Source organism: Saccoglossus kowalevskii, chromosome 17, assembly GCF_978046115.1.
Source record: "Saccoglossus kowalevskii chromosome 17, keSacKowa6.1, whole genome shotgun sequence".
Classification (NCBI taxonomy): Eukaryota; Metazoa; Hemichordata; class Enteropneusta; family Harrimaniidae; genus Saccoglossus; species Saccoglossus kowalevskii.
In genome coordinates, this window is record NC_140657.1 from 12,236,872 (window position 1) to 12,255,821 (window position 18,950).

At 34.8% G+C, this 18,950-nt stretch overlaps 1 protein-coding gene across 1 annotated transcript; it reads left to right on the forward strand.

Annotated features, from left to right (window-relative positions):
- The first annotated feature begins 3,404 nt into the window (after positions 1-3,404).
- LOC102805696 (folylpolyglutamate synthase, mitochondrial-like) lies at positions 3,405-18,481 on the forward strand. Its single transcript, XM_085491793.1, has 12 exons — positions 3,405-3,461; positions 5,584-5,649; positions 5,897-6,007; positions 9,364-9,482; positions 9,569-9,737; positions 11,107-11,271; positions 11,524-11,601; positions 11,916-12,060; positions 12,919-13,014; positions 13,463-13,613; positions 14,719-14,864; positions 17,066-18,481. The coding sequence occupies exons 2-12, from the start codon at positions 5,629-5,631 to the stop codon at positions 17,452-17,454; spliced, it is 1,590 nt and encodes a 529-aa protein (XP_085347919.1). The 5' UTR covers positions 3,405-3,461; positions 5,584-5,628; the 3' UTR covers positions 17,455-18,481.
- Positions 18,482-18,950: the final 469 nt, after the last annotated feature.

Consider the following 18,950-nt stretch of genomic DNA (forward strand, 5'->3'; position numbering starts at 1 on the left):
AATTTTGTTTTAGGCCACACTGACTTAATTTTATAGATGACATCCTCTGAAGACCCCAAAACTGATGCGAGAGGGCGAAAAAAAAAATTCGGCCAAAAAAAAAATGCTGCTAAAACCACGGGACTACGGAGCTATTATTACGAATTTAACCACAGTGTATCAAAAAAACAACAAGTCTTTATTTGTAGGAGGCACATGCTGATGTACACATTTCGTACTATTACTGTCACAGGTATCATCATCTTTGATTTTGAAAAGGCAATAGGGTAAGGCAGATTTTAGCTTTGCCAAAGGCATATACATCAACTCAATAATAAAGAAAAACTTACTGTGTTGTATTGGAAAAAAATAATTAAAAATGAACAATAAGTTTGTCAACAGCAACCTGGAAATTAACTTCTTTGACATTCAAACTACAGCTTTTAAAGTGACACTTCAGATAGACTAAGTGTAGACACAAATGCTCAAGATCTACTTCAACTCTGTAACAAATTATAAGAGGCTCGATATTGAAAAAAAACACCAACAGAGAGTCAACAAAAAATTGGATGCAGAAAATTATGTACATGTATCTTGATGAAAATGCGTCATATGATCAAAGTATTACTGAATGTGTGTGCAAGCAAATTATCCGAATCAGAAAATGAAAAAAAAATAAGAAGGAAATTTTCTTCACCCCGTAAGGGGACTTCGGCCAAGCGGCTTCTGCTGCTTTCGTTGCAGTTTTGTCGACTTCAATGCGGACAAAGCAACCGAACTGATTTGTCGCCTGACCGACTTTTAGGCCACCATACATCTCCACTCCTCTCCCATTTCTCTCATCATTGCAGAAGAAACGCGGGACAGCCACTCTGGACAATATGTTCTCAAAGTTGTCTGGGCGAAACTCGCTTGCCGCTACCGCCCTCTCGTATAGCTGTAAAAACGTCTCCCTGGCCAATGTCAATTGCGTACTAGTCTGCAACAATCCCTCCGTTTCACCTCTGAACTTTTATGCTCACGTATTTTGGTGGTGTGGTCGCGATGTTGGATCATTTATGGCAAAATGTGCATGTTTTGAGGCAATCTCTTTCCCATAGGTCTTTGCGCTTTACATAACGCCGGAAAACCGGCCCAAATGGAACAATATGGCGATTACTAGTTACCTGCGTCCTACCTACCATTCGCAAAGGACGCGGGAACCAGCGAAGTTTTGAGGTAGTCCAAAGCGAGTTTTACGACAAGTCGGCGCTTTGCGACAATATGAGTCGGCAAGTTCCGGACAGAAAACCGATCTGTGGAGACTCGTCTTAGGAGATTTTTTTTTTGAGAACAGGCGAAAACTAATGCGCGCGCGGATGTCATCCATAAAATTAAATCGGTGTAGCCTTATTGATAATTATTTTATTTTCTCAATATAATTTGGACGGCTTACAAAACAAGGTACACTAAAAAAAGACTGGTAAGATGTACTCTTCAATACGTCGTGTTTGCTGGAGTAATAATTGAAATAAGTGAAAGAAATGTTTGCTATATTGCATTTTACACTGATATAGATATTGTTTTCCAAGGATAATAATATGGTTTACAATTTTTGAGAAATCTTTGAACACAGGGAACACAATTGATCACTAACTTTGAGCGACTTCATTCAGTATAAATCACCATTTGTGTGAATTGAAATAAATGAAGTAGTAATTTAAAATGAAAATTCTATTGTGCTCAAAAAAGAAAAAAACGTAATACAAGATCTAACCATGCCAGATTAAATTCTCTCACAAGATAATCTGAAGCTATTGGTGACTGGCTGTTTATGCATAACAAATCTGCAATATAGCAAATACCCATGCGATGTATGTCGGGAAAGTACACGTATATTCCAGCCAAATTGATATTTGTTATATTAAAACTTTGACTGATATGACAAGATTTGTTTCTCAATTATAATTGCTCACTCACAAGTGTGAGTTTGTAAAGACATAGTAACACTTGAGCTTGGGACAATTCATGTATTGTTTTTGCTCAAGCATTGTTTTCTCGGCGCTCTTTATCCCACCACGATCCCCTTCTTTCTTGCTTAGCTTTTTTTCTACCAGCCAGGGCATTGGATTTCATTTCACGGTCGGGCGGCTTCATGCAGGTTTTCCCTCTCCTTCATGTTGATCCCGGAATTCAGTGCTAATAGGGCACATTCTATATTGGTGAGTTGAAGTGGGCCCCTTGCCCAATTTGTATTTTATTGAATTTGTATTTTTATTAATTTATAGAAGTTGTCCGTGTCTGTAATCAGGAAACGGGAAAGACAAACGGCTTACAGAGTGGTTTTACAAATTGTATTTTGATTTATATAATTGATTTATATATTTTCTTTTTCTAAATATATCATTGTTATTCTTTTAAATGGATTAACAATTAAAAACATGCTACAAGTATTCAGAGTTGAGTGTTATTCAAATAAGCTAAGCTTAATTGCAATATATCAATTACAGCACTTATTCAATACATAAAAACCAACAGAAACATTCAAAAGAATAAAATAACTACGCTTAATTTGTGTATTACTATTTCCAACTATAATTTTAAATTCGTTCATTCAATGCTTTGCAAGTTTGTAACAAAAAAGCGTTTTAATATATTTTCTAGGAATATTATAGTGACTGTGAGACATGTTCATATTCATTATTTAAAGAAGCCGCTAATCATAATAGCAAACCAAGCATAGTCGGTGTTAGCAAAATATAATGAATACGCAAATTACTTATTAATATGCATATATCGTTTCGTCATATTTCTTTGAAAAAATGCCAGTCCATTTGGACAAGTGAATATTCATGTGACAAGACTTCAACTATGCATGCCGACAAATACAATCTAGGTATTTTATTGAATTGCGAAAGAATATGAAATTATAGGTATGTAGACACGTGAGATCATTTGGTAAGGCTGGCTACAAACGTGTACATTTACAGAAATATTTGTTAAGATGGTACTTGATATCACTATATTTCATATAAGTAGTTTAAATCCAACATGTTTCCCAATTAATGACACATTTACTGTAATAATGTCAATGCATAACTATTTTGGAGCGCAGACAAATATAAAAAATACATACAACAAGTATCACTGCAATAGAGGGGGTAGTTTTCGAGGAGAAAATATCATTTTAGACAAATGGTGTCCATTGAGCTAAAACACAAATTTGAAAATGTTGATTTTTACTTGGACTATTAAAAAATAACGACAAATGCCAATTAACAGAGCATCTTCCTTCATCTGATATTGAGTAGCGTGGTAACATAGAGAAAAACAAAATGTAGATTGTCATTGTTTTAAGCCTTTGACTGGAATACAGGTGAGATCAAATCATTAAGCTGGCTATTTATATGTATAAAATATGTATTTAAATATATTCACGAACTGGTGGTACTCTGTATCACTCTATTGGCATCAGTGTTTCACCACGGACTCTGAAGCGTAAGGTATGAACTGCTTACTGGTTTCACTAGGATGCTTTTAGGTTTTACAATTCAGTCGTAACAAGAACGTCTGAATGGTATTATTTCCGTCGCTAGATACTTTTTTTAGTTTACTGCAATGTGCCGCATTATGCGTGGCATCGAAGTTAAAACAGAACAAGCAAAGCTCATAAGGTCACAGTGGCGACAAAGGTGGTATTTGTGTTTGTTTGTTTTTTGACCACGCTTAATATTTTCTAAACACATTTGATGATGTCAATTTTGCTGGAGTAAGTTTATCACAACTCCATATTTTCTTTTTGAAAGCTCGGCATTGTGAGTTGAATTATGCATTACATCATGATGAGATCTCGTGGTGAACGGAAATTCACTTATTTCAATTGTTTAATATTTCATCCCTTTGATGAACAAAAAAGTAGACTGATTGCTCTGTTACTATTATGTGTTTGAAGGCAATCTCTATTCTATACGTTTAGATTCACCGTTTGTAGCGCTGTAACATTTTAAAGGTTGACAATGATATTCAACTAGTATAAAAAGCAAACAGACTTGTTAGATGTAATCTAAGGCTTGACCCCCGGGGGGACTCACATTGAAGTGCTATATGTATATGTGCCGCCCAAAGCGGTTCCAAATTCACTACTTCTGTATGAAAAGTGGTGTATTATTTTACACTGTCTGTCCGAAAATGCGTATACTTTTTTTTCATTATTTCTGTCTGAAAAGGGTCCATATTTTCCAATAACTGTCACTAGAGCTTGAGTGATCCAACAATCAGGAGAATGAAGCTGATTTTTTTTCTGTAACTTCAATTCCATCGTCAAAGCATTTTGCAATTTTTTTCAATACCCCCTGCTTTTCCTTGGTGCCATTTATGCTTACTGTCTGAAAAAGGGTAGGCATTTTACGTTTTGTCTGATAAGGGGTAGGGATTTCAAACAACCAGCTACACACCCCTGTCAGTATTGTTTGCAAGTCCCCGTTCCAGGGTGCTTGAACACATAAAAGTACCAGCGAAGCAGTTCAATTGTAAAAATATATACACCTAAACCCAGCATAATATATGCTTTTCTACTGTAACAGTATATACGCAATTAAAGTCACGACTCATCGCCAAATCACTCATTTTTTACACGGACATAAAACTATTTTATTGCACATTCTAGCCTCGCAATTTCCACCATTGGTTAAAATACCGAATGCATATTATAGAGGAGTATTTTTTTCTCACTATGGTACCAGTAATTTTGAAAAGATAATCTTCTGAGAGCCCCATCTGTTACGGCCAGTAAATGCAGGGAGCTTATTTCGTGGTCCCAATGTGCGCCACATCGACACATGCCGCCCACGAAGTCAAATCCGGCGACTGAAAGTCTGGCCCTGCTGCGTTGTTATAATTTTTAATATTGTCAACTTCATAACGCGTCAGCGCAATTAATTCACATTCAACTGAAGGTCAAATATTTACTAAACAATATGGTTCGACAATTCTAGAAAATGATAGTAAAAGTTGTTTATGTAACTATGATGATAATAAACATAAACTACAACAGGGCAAGTTTTAACAAATAAGTGTAATGATTTACGCGAGTATTTATTGCAATGCAATCACGTGATATTTCTGTACTTCTATCGGCTGCGTTTGCGTACTACACGACTTGAACTTCATCTGTGTGGTAAAAAACATTTTTTAACTTACCACATTATTTTTATTTAATGTGTATTAAATCTGTGGCTAATGACAAACGAGTACCGAAAAACAAACTTTGCAACTGTTGACACGAAGTTTAAATCATGTAAACTGTAGAAAGACACGAGTGAAATAGATTATAAATTATATTGTTAATGTTTAATTCTTAAAATCGCACTTGTAATAATAAGTAAACGAATATGATTATAAAAATTAATGTGAACATATACATATTCAAACAAATATTCATGGCAAATATTTTCTGGCCGTCAATGCGTTTCCTAATCATGAATTCAGATATGTGTTTCAATAGTAACCTAATAACGCATTTTATATATTCAGTTTTGTACATCACTGCATTCTTAATTGATCAAGGAGCATTCACAGAATTTGGTGTGTGTACATTCTGTAAATAGTTCGTTTATGTTTTTCCAGGCATTCTTCACAATAATAAGGCGGATTTGTACTTGACATTAAAACATGTTGCAGGAAGATTATATGGTAAGCTTCTATGTTGCTGGTGTAAATCAACATTGCTCATTTCATATGTGGGTTTGTTCGTATTTTGATGATGTATGGCTAAATTAAAGTGTGAGGTTTTGCCTCCTAATGTAACATATAATGGGTGCAAGATATGTGTGTCCATGAAGACAATGAATTCAAATAACTGTAATTTATTTTTTGAAATGTGATGCATATTTGGTAAAGACCCATAAACTAATATTGGTCAGGAATCCTTGATTAACAGGAAGCTATCAGGTTGTGCAGTCTTCAAAGGCAGAAGGTAAATAACTATCACGAGTGGGTGAAGAAGGCTATGGCGGAATTTCTAGATGATTTAAAAAGAGTTAATATAACAGTGAGTTTAATCCCTTGGCTTAAACATACACTATAAACATGTTATCACTGGCAGAATGTAGCATGCAGATAGATATTACAAGATAATTCTACATATAACATTGTTATGGTAAGGTAACATACATCTGTGTAAACAAAATCAATAAGTATGAGCTGTGAGTGCCAATAGAGATACAAATAATTATACCTATTGTACACAATTCTTTATTAAAATTAATATTAAAGATAACAGAAATTACAATATATTAAAACGGTACAATTAGGTATGTTCAAGTAAAGTACAGAGCATAGTCAGGAAGGGCGAACAGCGCCCACACATACCAAAGAAAGGTATTGTCGCAAGGCGGAATCAAGTGTGGCTACCAAACAAGACTGCCCTTGTGTTGTGGGTTCTTTTCCCCACTGCTACTTTTTAGCATTAATTGTGACTTGTATATTTGTATACAACCAACAAGCAATAACTGATGACCCTGGTGTATGGACTTTCACAATACCCTCAGCGACTGGCATATTCAAATCTGCCACCTCAGCACGCACATCCTCGCCTACTGCCACTGAACATGTAATAACAGTATTAGCATTATGTACACACATATGCCCGTTAGCGTTAACAGTTGTGTTTGCATTAGGCAACAACAAACAAGCAGACACAATAGTAGCATCTGACTGGACACATGTACCACTTGGTGCTTGAACACAGGCTGCAACAGTCAATCTCTTTCCGGTTGCAGAATGAATCGTCAAACACTTTTCTCGTTTATGACCCACACGACCAAAACGAAAACATTTCAACTGTTTATAACCACTGTCATTGATTGTCTGTGTTTGTTATTTATCTATTGGACTGCCAACATTTTTATTTGGAGCATTTTTATTTGCCTTTGATACACCAATAGCCCTTTGGTCAGTGTAATCACGAGTCTCATTTCTGAGGACAGCGAATTGACCAACTTGATCTGCAGTATGACAGTTATGTTCCCGTAAGAACACCAACATATCGGGACTACAGGTACTGAAATATTGTTCACATAGAATCAAGTCCATGAACGCATTCAGTGTTTTCTCAATACATATCATCTCTATTTGAATAGTGAGTCAACCTAACCAAGAACTGTTTGGCATTCTCGTATTTAAAGGGAGTGATATTACGAATTTTATTAAGATACCCTTCCTTAGCCAGATTATATGCTTTCAAGATGGCTGCATTTACAGTAGACCAATCACGCGTCTCCTCGGGAATCAGCGCATCATAAACCATCAAAGCCCTACCACACAATAGCCCACTAAACGGCACACCCCAAACAGGCTTCTTCCACCCGCAGTTTTCTGCATATATCCCAAAACGATTAACATATACATCCATGTCATCATTTTCCTTATAAGCGGGGGGGGGGGTGTGTTTGTATATTGGCCGCAAATAGGGTATTGTTTTGGACACTGTGCTTCAATTTTAGCCACCTCGAGCATATCTAACTAACTTTACCTGCATTTCGCGCTCGCTTGCTTCTCTTTCTCCCTGCATTTCGCACTCGCTTGCTTCTCTTGGTCGCCGAGCCAACCGCTCTTTTCGTTCTTCAGCCTGCAGCGCAGCAAACTGAGCCTGCACATACTTATCTAACTCAGCATCTTGATAGCCAAGTTGCTGTCTTTCATCTCTCAAACCGATGATGTTTATCTGGAATTGTGAGCCCTTCTTTCCCTTGGGAGTTTTAGTATTAATTCCAAACCCTTCAGCCATATTAAAATAATGATAATTATAATAACAATATGAGCTTAATATGCAAATACAACTGCGTAAGTTCACAATTCAAGTTCACACCAATCCACCAATTAAACTGTAATATATGACATAAAGCCACAGCATTGGCTTATTTATTTTCCAATTTGCCAATCCCACTTCTGACACCAAATGTCACAAGGCGGAGTCAAGTGTGGCTACCAAACAAGACTGCCCTTGCGTTGTGGGTTCTTTTCCCCACTGCTACATTTAAGCATTAATTTTGACTTATATATTTGTAATAACTGGTGACCTAGTGTAGTCAGTGTGAACATAAAATAGATGCAATCATATATTAGCAGTTAACGGTTTATTAAGTATAACTGGAACAGATTAAAGGTCAATAATAATTAAGTCACACCGCACAAGGCTCAAATCCCAACAGGAATACAAATTGGACTAGAACTGTGCGTGTTAACCAATTCTCAACGAGTTAGAGCACATACAGTAACATGGAGCTTACATCCAAGTGTAAACAATGTACGAGTGAATCGTTTAAACTGACGCCGTTCCAATCATTAAATATTACCAAATTTCCAGCGTCTGACCAGCCCAATTGGGCAAAACACGTCAATAGAATGACAGCAAAGCAGTACAAAATTACAGCAGTTATATAATAATTTGATGAATTAAGTAAATGAAGTGCACTCCAAAATATACACAATAAGAAGCTCAAAATATGCATGAAATATGTAACCCTAACGTAGTGTTACTAAACAGCATCACACGACGATTGTAAATGTCTTGTAAACAGAACTTGCAGTTGAACATGAATAATTAATAAAACGTGTTTGATGAAGTCATATGGCTGTTTCAACAACTTGTTGACATTATCTACGCGCAGACGACCCGCAGGCTTCTTTGGGGATACACAGACAGTAAGTTCCGTCGATGTGTTGCCCCAATCTTCGCCGCTTTGCAGCCAGCAATGGTTATGGTTAAAGTCAGTCAGCTCTACGAGACTTTAACTTCTCTGCATTAGTTGTATACGAGCTCCAGACAATGATGTCCAACGTGGTTACGCCGGATGGGATAGCCCCGAGCATGCGATGAAGTTTTATAGGTACCAATGTCCAAGTGCACATACTCGGTATTCAAATTTTCCGACAAGACGATCTTTTCTCTGGACCATACCATTCCAACACGGGTGTATGACCCATCATTTAAATAGACACTTAAATTACACAAATATATAAGCATCCGTGCAACATTTCTGTCACCTCGTGACAGGTATTCATCCCTCCAACGTAGTGAAAAATGGTAGACACTACTCTTTTGGTAAAAATCTCTTCTTCCTTTATTTCATTGGCGACAAACTGTTCATGTGTATTTATAGTATAACAAAATAGCTGTGATGATGGTTGAATGATCACATATGTGTACATTATCGGCACTGATGCCAATTGTAGGTTGTTGTTAACTTGTTAGTATACTAGTGAAATGGCGCTGTTGGCAATCACAGACTTACTTTCCGAAATACAAAGCAAACATTCAGTGATTAATTCAATATTAATTTATAAATTAATGGAATATTTATATATAATTTATTTATTTATTTATTTATTTACTATTGTCAACAGCTTGACGATTTAGATAGTTTGAAAATCATTCATATAAGTGGTACAAAAGGCAAGGGATCGGTGTCTGCTTTTTGTGAAAGTATATTACGAGCACATGGACTGAAAACTGGAATGTATAGGTGAGCAGATAATGTTGATATAAGATATATATACAATTTACGGCTATATTTCATCATTATAAAAGTATTGTTCTATTTATTCCCAGCTCACCACATTTGATAGAAATTCGTGAGCGAATCCGGATTAATGGTTTACCATTGTCGAGGAATGACTTTAGTAAATATTTCTTTGATGTATACAAAAAATTGGATGCTTTTCCGGAGCGTATCAGGTTACTGACGATGGTGGGATTGCATGCGTTCTTACAGGAAAAGGTAAGATATTCTGTCTTAGACTTTCATTAAGGAACAATTTACGGAATACTGAATTGTTAGCATTAAATAGATTTTGGCCATGCGCATTATGTTATGTGTGCAATGTAGTAATAATGACACACTGATCATGTTCAATCTGTCACTTTAGACTAAACTCTATGTGAAATCAGTAAATGAGAAAAGCTACCCACGCAGTATCAAAAGCTGAATACAGCTAGACATTGCCTATCACACATCAGCTCTAAATCTCTGGCAAACGGTGTTCACACCGATAATTGAAATGTTCCATCAGCTTGGATTTTCCAATGTAACCCTCTCTCTTTTTGTGTGGTGAAATGTGTAAATATAACATGAATCCAATTATAATTTGTTCAGAGTGCACTCACTTTTCATCAATTTTGTGCAACCTTGTATTTTTTCTGGTATTATCTTGCTCTAACTGAGATTATTGGTGGTGTTCCCTAAATAAGAGTAGTTTAATAAATTAATTGCGTGTTAGACTAATCATTGTTAAATTGATTTCATCAAAATTGCTACAACTCACCTATACGAGCTTGGTGCATATTTGAGCGCCCTAACTATTTATGTTGTGTTATTATAATATTATGATACAGTCCTGTCTTTATGTTATGTAGTTCCATGTTTATGTGATGCAGTCTCATCAGTGTTATGCAGTCATGAATGTGTAGTCATTTTTATGTTATGCAGTCCCATCTCTATGTTATGTAGTCCTGTCTTTGTGTTATGTTTTGTTATTATATGTGGTCTCGTTGTGAATTTATTGCTTTATGTTATTCACTTCCATCTTTATGTTGTGTTATTTAGCTACCCAAAAGTCTGCCTTCAGTAAACCTATCTAATCTACCTCAAATCATTCAATGTGAACTAAGAAGAATTATATACACCAGAACAAACTAGCAGGGACAATAACAAACTTATTAGGTCAGAGATTGGAAATAACCCTGCCAGCAATACAGTATGTTGAGATATTCTGTGGACGCCCTTCAATATTGAACTGTCTCACAGTAAATGTATAATTATTAACTCTGTTGGGATGATTACGTACCACATGCATAAACTGACTTAGAAATAGATTATTCTGATAGTTATGTAATTGACACGTGTACATATTTGTGTATGTCGTTGTTGTATCTTGTTGGTACTAATGTTTAGTGAAATGTATATGTTAAAAAGCAGCTTACAAGCACAACTGATATCCGTTTTGATGGGAAGTTCAAATGTTTATCACAAATTCAGACGTCATTGGCATGTTATTCTGCGTTGTCGATACAGCTGTTGCATGAAATGACAAACTATGGTTTTCTATTTTCACAAACTTCGGTTAACAAACTAGTGATCTTTTGTATAGGTTGATGTTGTCATTCTGGAAGTAGGCAGGGGTGGGGCATATGATTGCACTAACGTTATAAGACGTCCTACAGCCACTGGTATAAACCTGATTGACTTCGACCATATGCACGTATTGGGAGACACTCTAGCTAAAATAGCTTGGCATAAAGCTGGTATTTGCAAGGTGAGCAAAAACAGTTTATATATCTGGTATTAATTTATAGAGATTTTTGTGTCAGTGACTGTGTTTTATAAATATCAAAAAAAATAATTTTATTATGTCATGTTATTTTATGATGAATACAAATTTCTTGAAAATGTTTGTTTAACATGTAGGAAAACGTGTGTCTTTTAAGTACTATCCGACAAATTTCGTATTATTAATTTTACCAACAGTAGATTAGTACATTTAGAATCATTTCTTGTTTTCCCGCAGCCTGGTCGACCTGCATTCACAGTCCCGCAATCTAAAGAAGCCCTTGATACCATAATAGCTAGAGCCAAAGAGCTGGACGTATGTATACAATTGCAATTTCTGTGATAGACAATTTACATACGCGATGAATCAAAATACTGTGAAGTAGACGCCTTCAAATAATTTGGTGTACATACATCCACATAATCGAAATGCTTTCTACACCATTTTATACATATTTATTTATTTTAATGTATTTGTTTCATATAAATGAGCAGCGACATTGAGCATAATTGATGTAAACACTCAGACAAATAGAGCACTATTAGATTAAATAACTAAACAACAAAGTAATACTAAATATTGTCTTAAAATAAAAGTCAGTGGTTGACTTTAGTGCTTTATGTTTACAGGCACCAATTCATCTTGTACCTGAATTGGATGACTATGATTGGCAGGGACAACCTAAAAAGCTTGGTATATCAGGGGAGCATCAGAAACGCAATGCATCTTTAGCAATACAGTTGTGCAGAGCATGGATAAACGAGCATAAATCGAGTAAGTATTAAAACAATTCATGGATTATGGAGTTTCGCGATATCAAAATAAACATGTTGCTGACATTTGTTGAAATAATTTACCAATACTTTGAAACACCCCTAACAGTATCAGAGAGATGTTTGATACTTTTTGGAAATGTTGAGCTTAATGTCCATACATGGAACTGTCTACAAGTTTTTTTGTTTTTCGCGTGTAAAACTTAAATTGTTTACATGAAAATATCACATGTGACACTGATATGTTCTATATTTTGCAAAGACTACTTTTAAAAGGGAGCCCCAGACGTAATAAGCATAACGCAATTAGGTTTCTATTTAACGACGTAAATGTGTAAGCCCCTGTGTACGGTTGATTGAGTTTGATTGAACATGATAACATTGCAAGCGTCTTAGTGCATTTTTGATTTTGCATCAAAACATACGTGATTAGTTACGATTAGTGAATCTGTATTAAAAAGCAAGGCGCTCTGCTATGTAATGATTTGACTCCTGAGACGTGTCTTGCTTTTGGTTATAACTGTATTTCATGTAACACATTTACAGGGGAAATATACAATACAAGTGTCTCAAATCATGCATTGCGGTAATATGTATACAATTGTGAATTTTACATTTAAATATACTTTTCTTAAACATTTGTTTCTATTATATTGTGTTTAAGTAAACGTACATTTGAACAAACTAAATTATTGAAGGTTTTAATATTTCCCAGTAACATTGTCACACACTAAATTCATAAATGTTAATGAATTAGGATCATCAAATAAATTAAGCATATGAAATTCAATAAACCGTTAATTGTATTCATGGTATACAACGTTTTCATTAGCATAACCATTCTCGTTATTTTCGTAAGACCTCACTAGTTTTGAAGATGTACATACCAATGCCAATGTGGACTACAGTAGCCTGACAGCTCCAGCATTCAAGTTACCGGACGCATTTATGAAAGGTAAGCAATGATTTTATTAATTTGGATTACAATTATTTTGTCTGAAAGTAATGATATATTTGAATACCTTGTTTGCATTCACCATTCATATAGTCATACCATAGTCAATACGTGAATGTTGCCATTAGACTCATAATACAGAAAGATAATAATAAATATAAACACAAGCCATCTTAGATAAGGACGTGAGTGATTAAATTATTTGAAGACGTTATTGATGAGAACATGTTTTGGGAATGGTCTTAATAACTTTTGGCATCTTTGTTTGTGGACCATCTAAAGAAAAGTTATTTTTGAAAAGGTACCTATTAAGATGTATACATACTATGTTATACGATAACAACGAAAGAGTTTGTCGCTGCAGTTCCAAGTCATTGATATCAATCTCAAACAATTTATGTTATCGCCTTTATTAACTTCTTATTATAATAAATTACTAATTCCACAGGTCTTCGAAACTGCTACTGGCCAGCACGTACACAGATCATAAAGCGGGAGAATGTGACTTACTATATGGACGGAGCTCATACACAGCTGAGTATCAAGGCTTGTGCTGAATGGTTTGAACAAGCATCATCAGAAGAAGCATTACTGCTCGGGTATGTACAGGGACAAACAGTTGTAGTGTGCACATTACCCAAACGCTCAAAAGACTTCATGTACAAATTGACATGATTAACATTTCCACATCACCTCCACGGCAGTTTGATTAGTTGGACTCTCTTGTAAACGTGATAACGTGATAAATTCTATTAATATTGATTTGTCTGTCAGGGGGCATTCTTACAGTGACACTAGTCTTAATAGTTGTTGCATTGATCTAAGATATAGGGTCGTGCCTATAGGTGGGCATTCAAGCATTCTTTCTCATGTTTTATGATTTGTGTCTTCTGTTACGTCCTTGCGTTTATTTTGTCTTACGTAACATTTCATTTTGAAAACTGTAAGCAAGGGTGTTTTATTGTGGATATAAGGCCTATGTCGTTGTATAATATATTTGGTGAGCCTAAAGTTCCCGGAAGTTGCTTTAAACCAAGAACAATTTTCTACGTTAATCAGGGGTTTCAACAAAATGTCCAATAATTAGAAATTGTAGACACTATTTAAACAATAGTGGATGACCTGCCAACCCATAATGGGCGAAAGCACACTTTCTACGGCATATATATAACACAAAGTGTGCTTGTGTTCGTTATGAGATAATGTAATTAGTTTATAGGGTTGTCCATACAAGTCAATTTGCTGCAACTGTAAAGAAGAAAGGTCCTGAGTGAGAGAACCAGTTTAACTAGCCGACGAAACCTCTCGGGTAAAATAAAAAGTGAAAGAAACAAACTAGTTTCAATCCATCAAATGTTATTCAGTATTTCAGTATGTATATTGCTTCTGTCAATGGTTGAATGTTCAGTTTAGTTTACCTAGATTGCTAGATTTTAGGTGGTTAAAATATAATTTACTATAATTTTACTGTTAAGATATTGCAAGCCTTACAATATTTATGTAGGCTTCATCGTTCTATGAAACATCTGTTCACGTAGATTATACCATTTTTTGTACAAAGAACAATGAATGAATCTACATTAACCAAAAATAATAGAAGTTATAATATAAGACTAAACTGCTTTGATATTCTTACTGATCTTAAGTTTGTTTTTTTCAATCAACGCTGTAATCAACGCTGCATTTAACAATATTTCATTACAGGAAACGTTGTGTGAAAGTTCTGCTGTTCAATGTTACCCGCGCACGTGATCCAAAGGTGTTAATGATGGATTTACTCCCTTGCAATTTTGCAGGCGCCACCTTCTCTCCCAATGTCGTTTATGCTGACTCTAGTCAGTCATTAATGGGTAAGCGATCTCTAAACATTTGTCGACAGTTTTCAATCAACAAGAGTTAATGCAGCTACAGTTTAATTAGATTTATCACACACATATTTATAATCTTGTGTATACACTATAATCTAGTGTTTACACCCTCCTACATCTGATCCTATGGAAACATGCTTTGCATACATGAATCTAAATGTTCGGGATTTATGAACGCCGAATTACTGCACGTTACTAATACAACTTTGACATGCTGTATCACATCAATTTGTAACGATAATACAGAGATTTCAGAGCATCAGTTTCTCAGTTCTGACACAAAGTCTTATGTTATCATTGTCATGTCAAGTCCATGGTCACACTATCTATTAAATGATTTGGTTCATTTTTCAACTGTTCTGATAATGCATCTGTGTCGACGATGTTACTTTTATGTCAGTAGGTAATTGTGAAATCTAAATTAGACAATACTGCCCGGTATTCTTTGTTGTGTGTGCATCAATCTTGGTATTCGCCCCACAATGTAAAAGGGTTATTGAACATTAACTTGATTATTTTAGAAATAATGACATAAATTCATGTGCTGAGTAATGTCATTCACTTTGCGAGCATATACAACTACTCTCAGTTTATCAAGTCCATCGCTTTCATGTTAGAAGGCAATTTAAAATCAAATAGTACTTATGTCGGTATTCTATTCATAAGATATTATATAATCCTCCACACTAATACTACACAATTGTTTCTACAATCGTTTTAAATGCCCGTTGACATTGGTCTATTCATTCATTAAATCAATTCAAGTTCAATCTTATTTACTTGACATATTGCAGATATTGTTATTGTTCCACCTGATGAATATTCACATTAATATTGAATTACAACAACAGTAATTGTAAAACTGTCTCACTAAAACTCTTCTCTCTTGACCTCAACAACTCAAATGATATTAACTTTGTTGTTGATAATTCACCATATTTCAACAACTCAAACAAACAAGAAAAAACACTGGATGTAACAGATGTTCATTGTAAATTGCATTAGATATTGTTTCATGCGCATAAATATCAAATATTGCCAAATCCTATACTTAAATGACTGTTCAAAACTGTTCATTCTGTGATTCTACATCCCTACCATCAACAGGAAAACCGTGTTGCCATATACGCGTTTAGATTAAGCTTGTTCCTTTTGTCGTGTAATAACAGAGTAATTGTTTATTGTTCCCATCGTGTTAAGTTTTCCCCTTTCTTTACTTTGGGTTTCGTGTTCCGCTGCTCTTAATAATTAAATGTGACACATCCATGTTGAGTGTGTATCTAAGATTCTTTATCATCAAAACAGGTTTTTAATCAACACATAGTTTATTTTTATACCGCGAACAGTGTTGCAATCGTAGACAATATGAATTACATTATTCAAATGCAAAACTCTGCAACTGACTCTTACCTGCAAGTCGCTAGCAGTACTTTTTATTTTCACAAGCTATAGTAAAATTCATTCTTCGTGTGTCTGGACTAGCCACTTAATTTCATGTTTATAATTTCATCGATCAAAAGACCAACATTTCTTATTGAAATAGAAGCGAGGCTGGCTAATCTAACCTAAAACTTGTAATTTCTTTTCAATCAAATTTCACTGACATCGGAAGTAATATATGACGTATTGTATTATCCAACGATTCATTCATACAGTTAATCGTTTCCGAGAACGCTGTCCACTTCGATTGTCTGCTACTTAACAATAATCACTCCCATTAAATAAAATTCTACGCGATTTTAAATAAGTTGATTATGTTCTGTTTTAGGCATTTGTTTGTGTAAAAATTATACGATACATAAAATGAAAAACGTTTCAGCACGTGCTTCTTTACTAAACGCCAGTGTGTCAATAAAATTGTAATTAGATATGTTGTTGAATTCCGAGAATCTTGACATGTCATGGTTCGATATATATGAGCTACTAGTTTATCTGCAACACACTTATTTATGTCACATACGAGTATGTTTAACATAATGGTGTATGTGTATCACACAAAGTCATATGTGTAATATGTGCGGCAGCTTTTTTGGTAATGAGATCTCAGGTTCTGACAAAATAACGTTCTCTCGTATTTTCATTTTAATAATGAATTTCGTTATGTATTTACTTTATGATTATATTGCTTTCATGTACTAGCCAATTTTAGGAAAGCTGTATAAATTGTATAATTTATATTGTAGATAGATCATTCCTTGAAATACCAATAGAGGTAGAACACGATGTGTGCAAACAAAACAGGCAAGCGTGGCAGAGTTTAGAAGAGGAAAGAGAGCGTAATCCTGGCTCCCAATTGGCAGCATCTTCTTCAAAAACTAAATCAGATTCGTCAAAATATGTGAAATTTGAATGTGTTAAGCACGCCTTACAGTGGTTATCATGTGGCAAAGATTCTCATATGCCAAACCCGAGATCAGAGGATCCAACACCACCGCAAAGTATCATGGAAGCAGACCATGTACAAGTTCTGGTCACCGGAAGTCTATATTTAATTGGTTGTGTTATCCACGTTCTCGATCTTGATATTATGACAAAAGGGACTAAGCATGATAGCGATGCGCAGGTGTGTTAAGCCCCATTGCACTGTTTACTAGATTACTGAATAATACTATTTTAGAACAGCAATTCATCTTTGTGATTTCAAACTGATCCTACAATTCCTAATAGCATATCACCATATTATATAAGAAAATCGTGTCTGTGCTTTGTCAATTGGTTGTTCCGATTGAATGACCATTGTAATTGTATTTACTTTTTGTGCAAAATATGTTATGCTTGGAGTTTCAGTTTTGAGTCTGTAGGTATATGAATTTTTAGTGTTTGGTTGGGTTGGGGTTCTTTTGCATTCGTGCATCATACTGGTATCGATATGTAGGTAAGACCTGGAGGCATTGTTTTATTTACGAAAATATGCAGAATATGTTATTCTTTTATCTCAAATATGGTGGATGATTATGTAGTTTTTGGATATTGCTTTAAGGTATCACTCAGATAAGGATGTGTTCAAGAATGATGGGTAATATAATTCAACTGTAATTAAATATGATTGTAATTTTGTGATGAAAATTGAAAGCATTTTTATATTAGACGTTGGTGACAGTGTATGGCTTGAAAGTGCCGATGAGACGTTTACTGATTGCAACTTACTGCGAAATCGCCGGGCGGGCCATAAACGACCCATCAGCACATTCCAAGCAATGCATAACCGTATTATGCAATAATTAATGATATAGACGTATTTCAATGAAATTACTCGGTATATAGTGACTCAATTCAGTGATGATAAGTTGATGATATGTTGAAACGACTGTAAAACGACTATAAAAACTACTTCCTGCTTCCAGTAGTTCTTCGGTCAGATTAAATTAAGTGAGTTGATAAATGCAAAGAAGAATTTGCAAGAGTATTCTATAATACTACATTGTAATTTCAATATTAGTTATAAGGTGTATAATTCTAATTCTAATGATATAAAACAAAAAAATCGACTAGCGTAATGAACAGTTTGAATTTTATAATTCCTGTAGTTTTATTGCAATGAAATGTCTTTGGATTTCATGGTTGAAGTTTAAATAAATTTACAAATTTAGGTTATTAAATGTTGGCTTATGTGATGTTTGATTGTCAAGTTTATTTTTTTAAATTATATGATATTATAAAGTTATAATAATTGATTATCATTGCAGTTAATTTTTCCCTTATATTATAACTTACTATCATATCGACTAAGATTTATCATGTACTAACATGCTGCGTTTGCATGACACATAACAGTATTCATTGGACGAAAAGTCAAATTACAGACTTTCGAATTAGTATTTTGATATTTGTTAAGCGGGATAATACATATTTTGCTGTTGCTCAGCGACGCGATCAAAGATGCACCTCGACTGAAATCAACGCTACTCGTTCTGCTACGCTTACTATTGTTTGTTTCGAAAGTCGAGTAAACCTAGACATAATCGTAGAGCATATCCAGCCATACTGAACTGATAAAACACCAAATAACATCAAAATGAATTGATTAGCTATGATTAATCTCTTTCTAGTTATGGTCAAATAGGAAAA

What these genes read in the sequence shown, in the direction of transcription:
- LOC102805696 (XM_085491793.1), top strand. Translation starts at nt 5,629, where the DNA reads ATGTTGCAGGAAGATTATATG. An exon ending in TGTTGCAGGAAGATTATATG is followed by an intron (nt 5,650 to 5,896) that starts GTAAGCTTCTAT and finishes CTTGATTAACAG; the next exon opens with GAAGCTATCAGGTTGTGCAG. An exon ending in CTCTAGTCAGTCATTAATGG is followed by an intron (nt 14,865 to 17,065) that starts GTAAGCGATCTC and finishes TTTATATTGTAG; the next exon opens with ATAGATCATTCCTTGAAATA.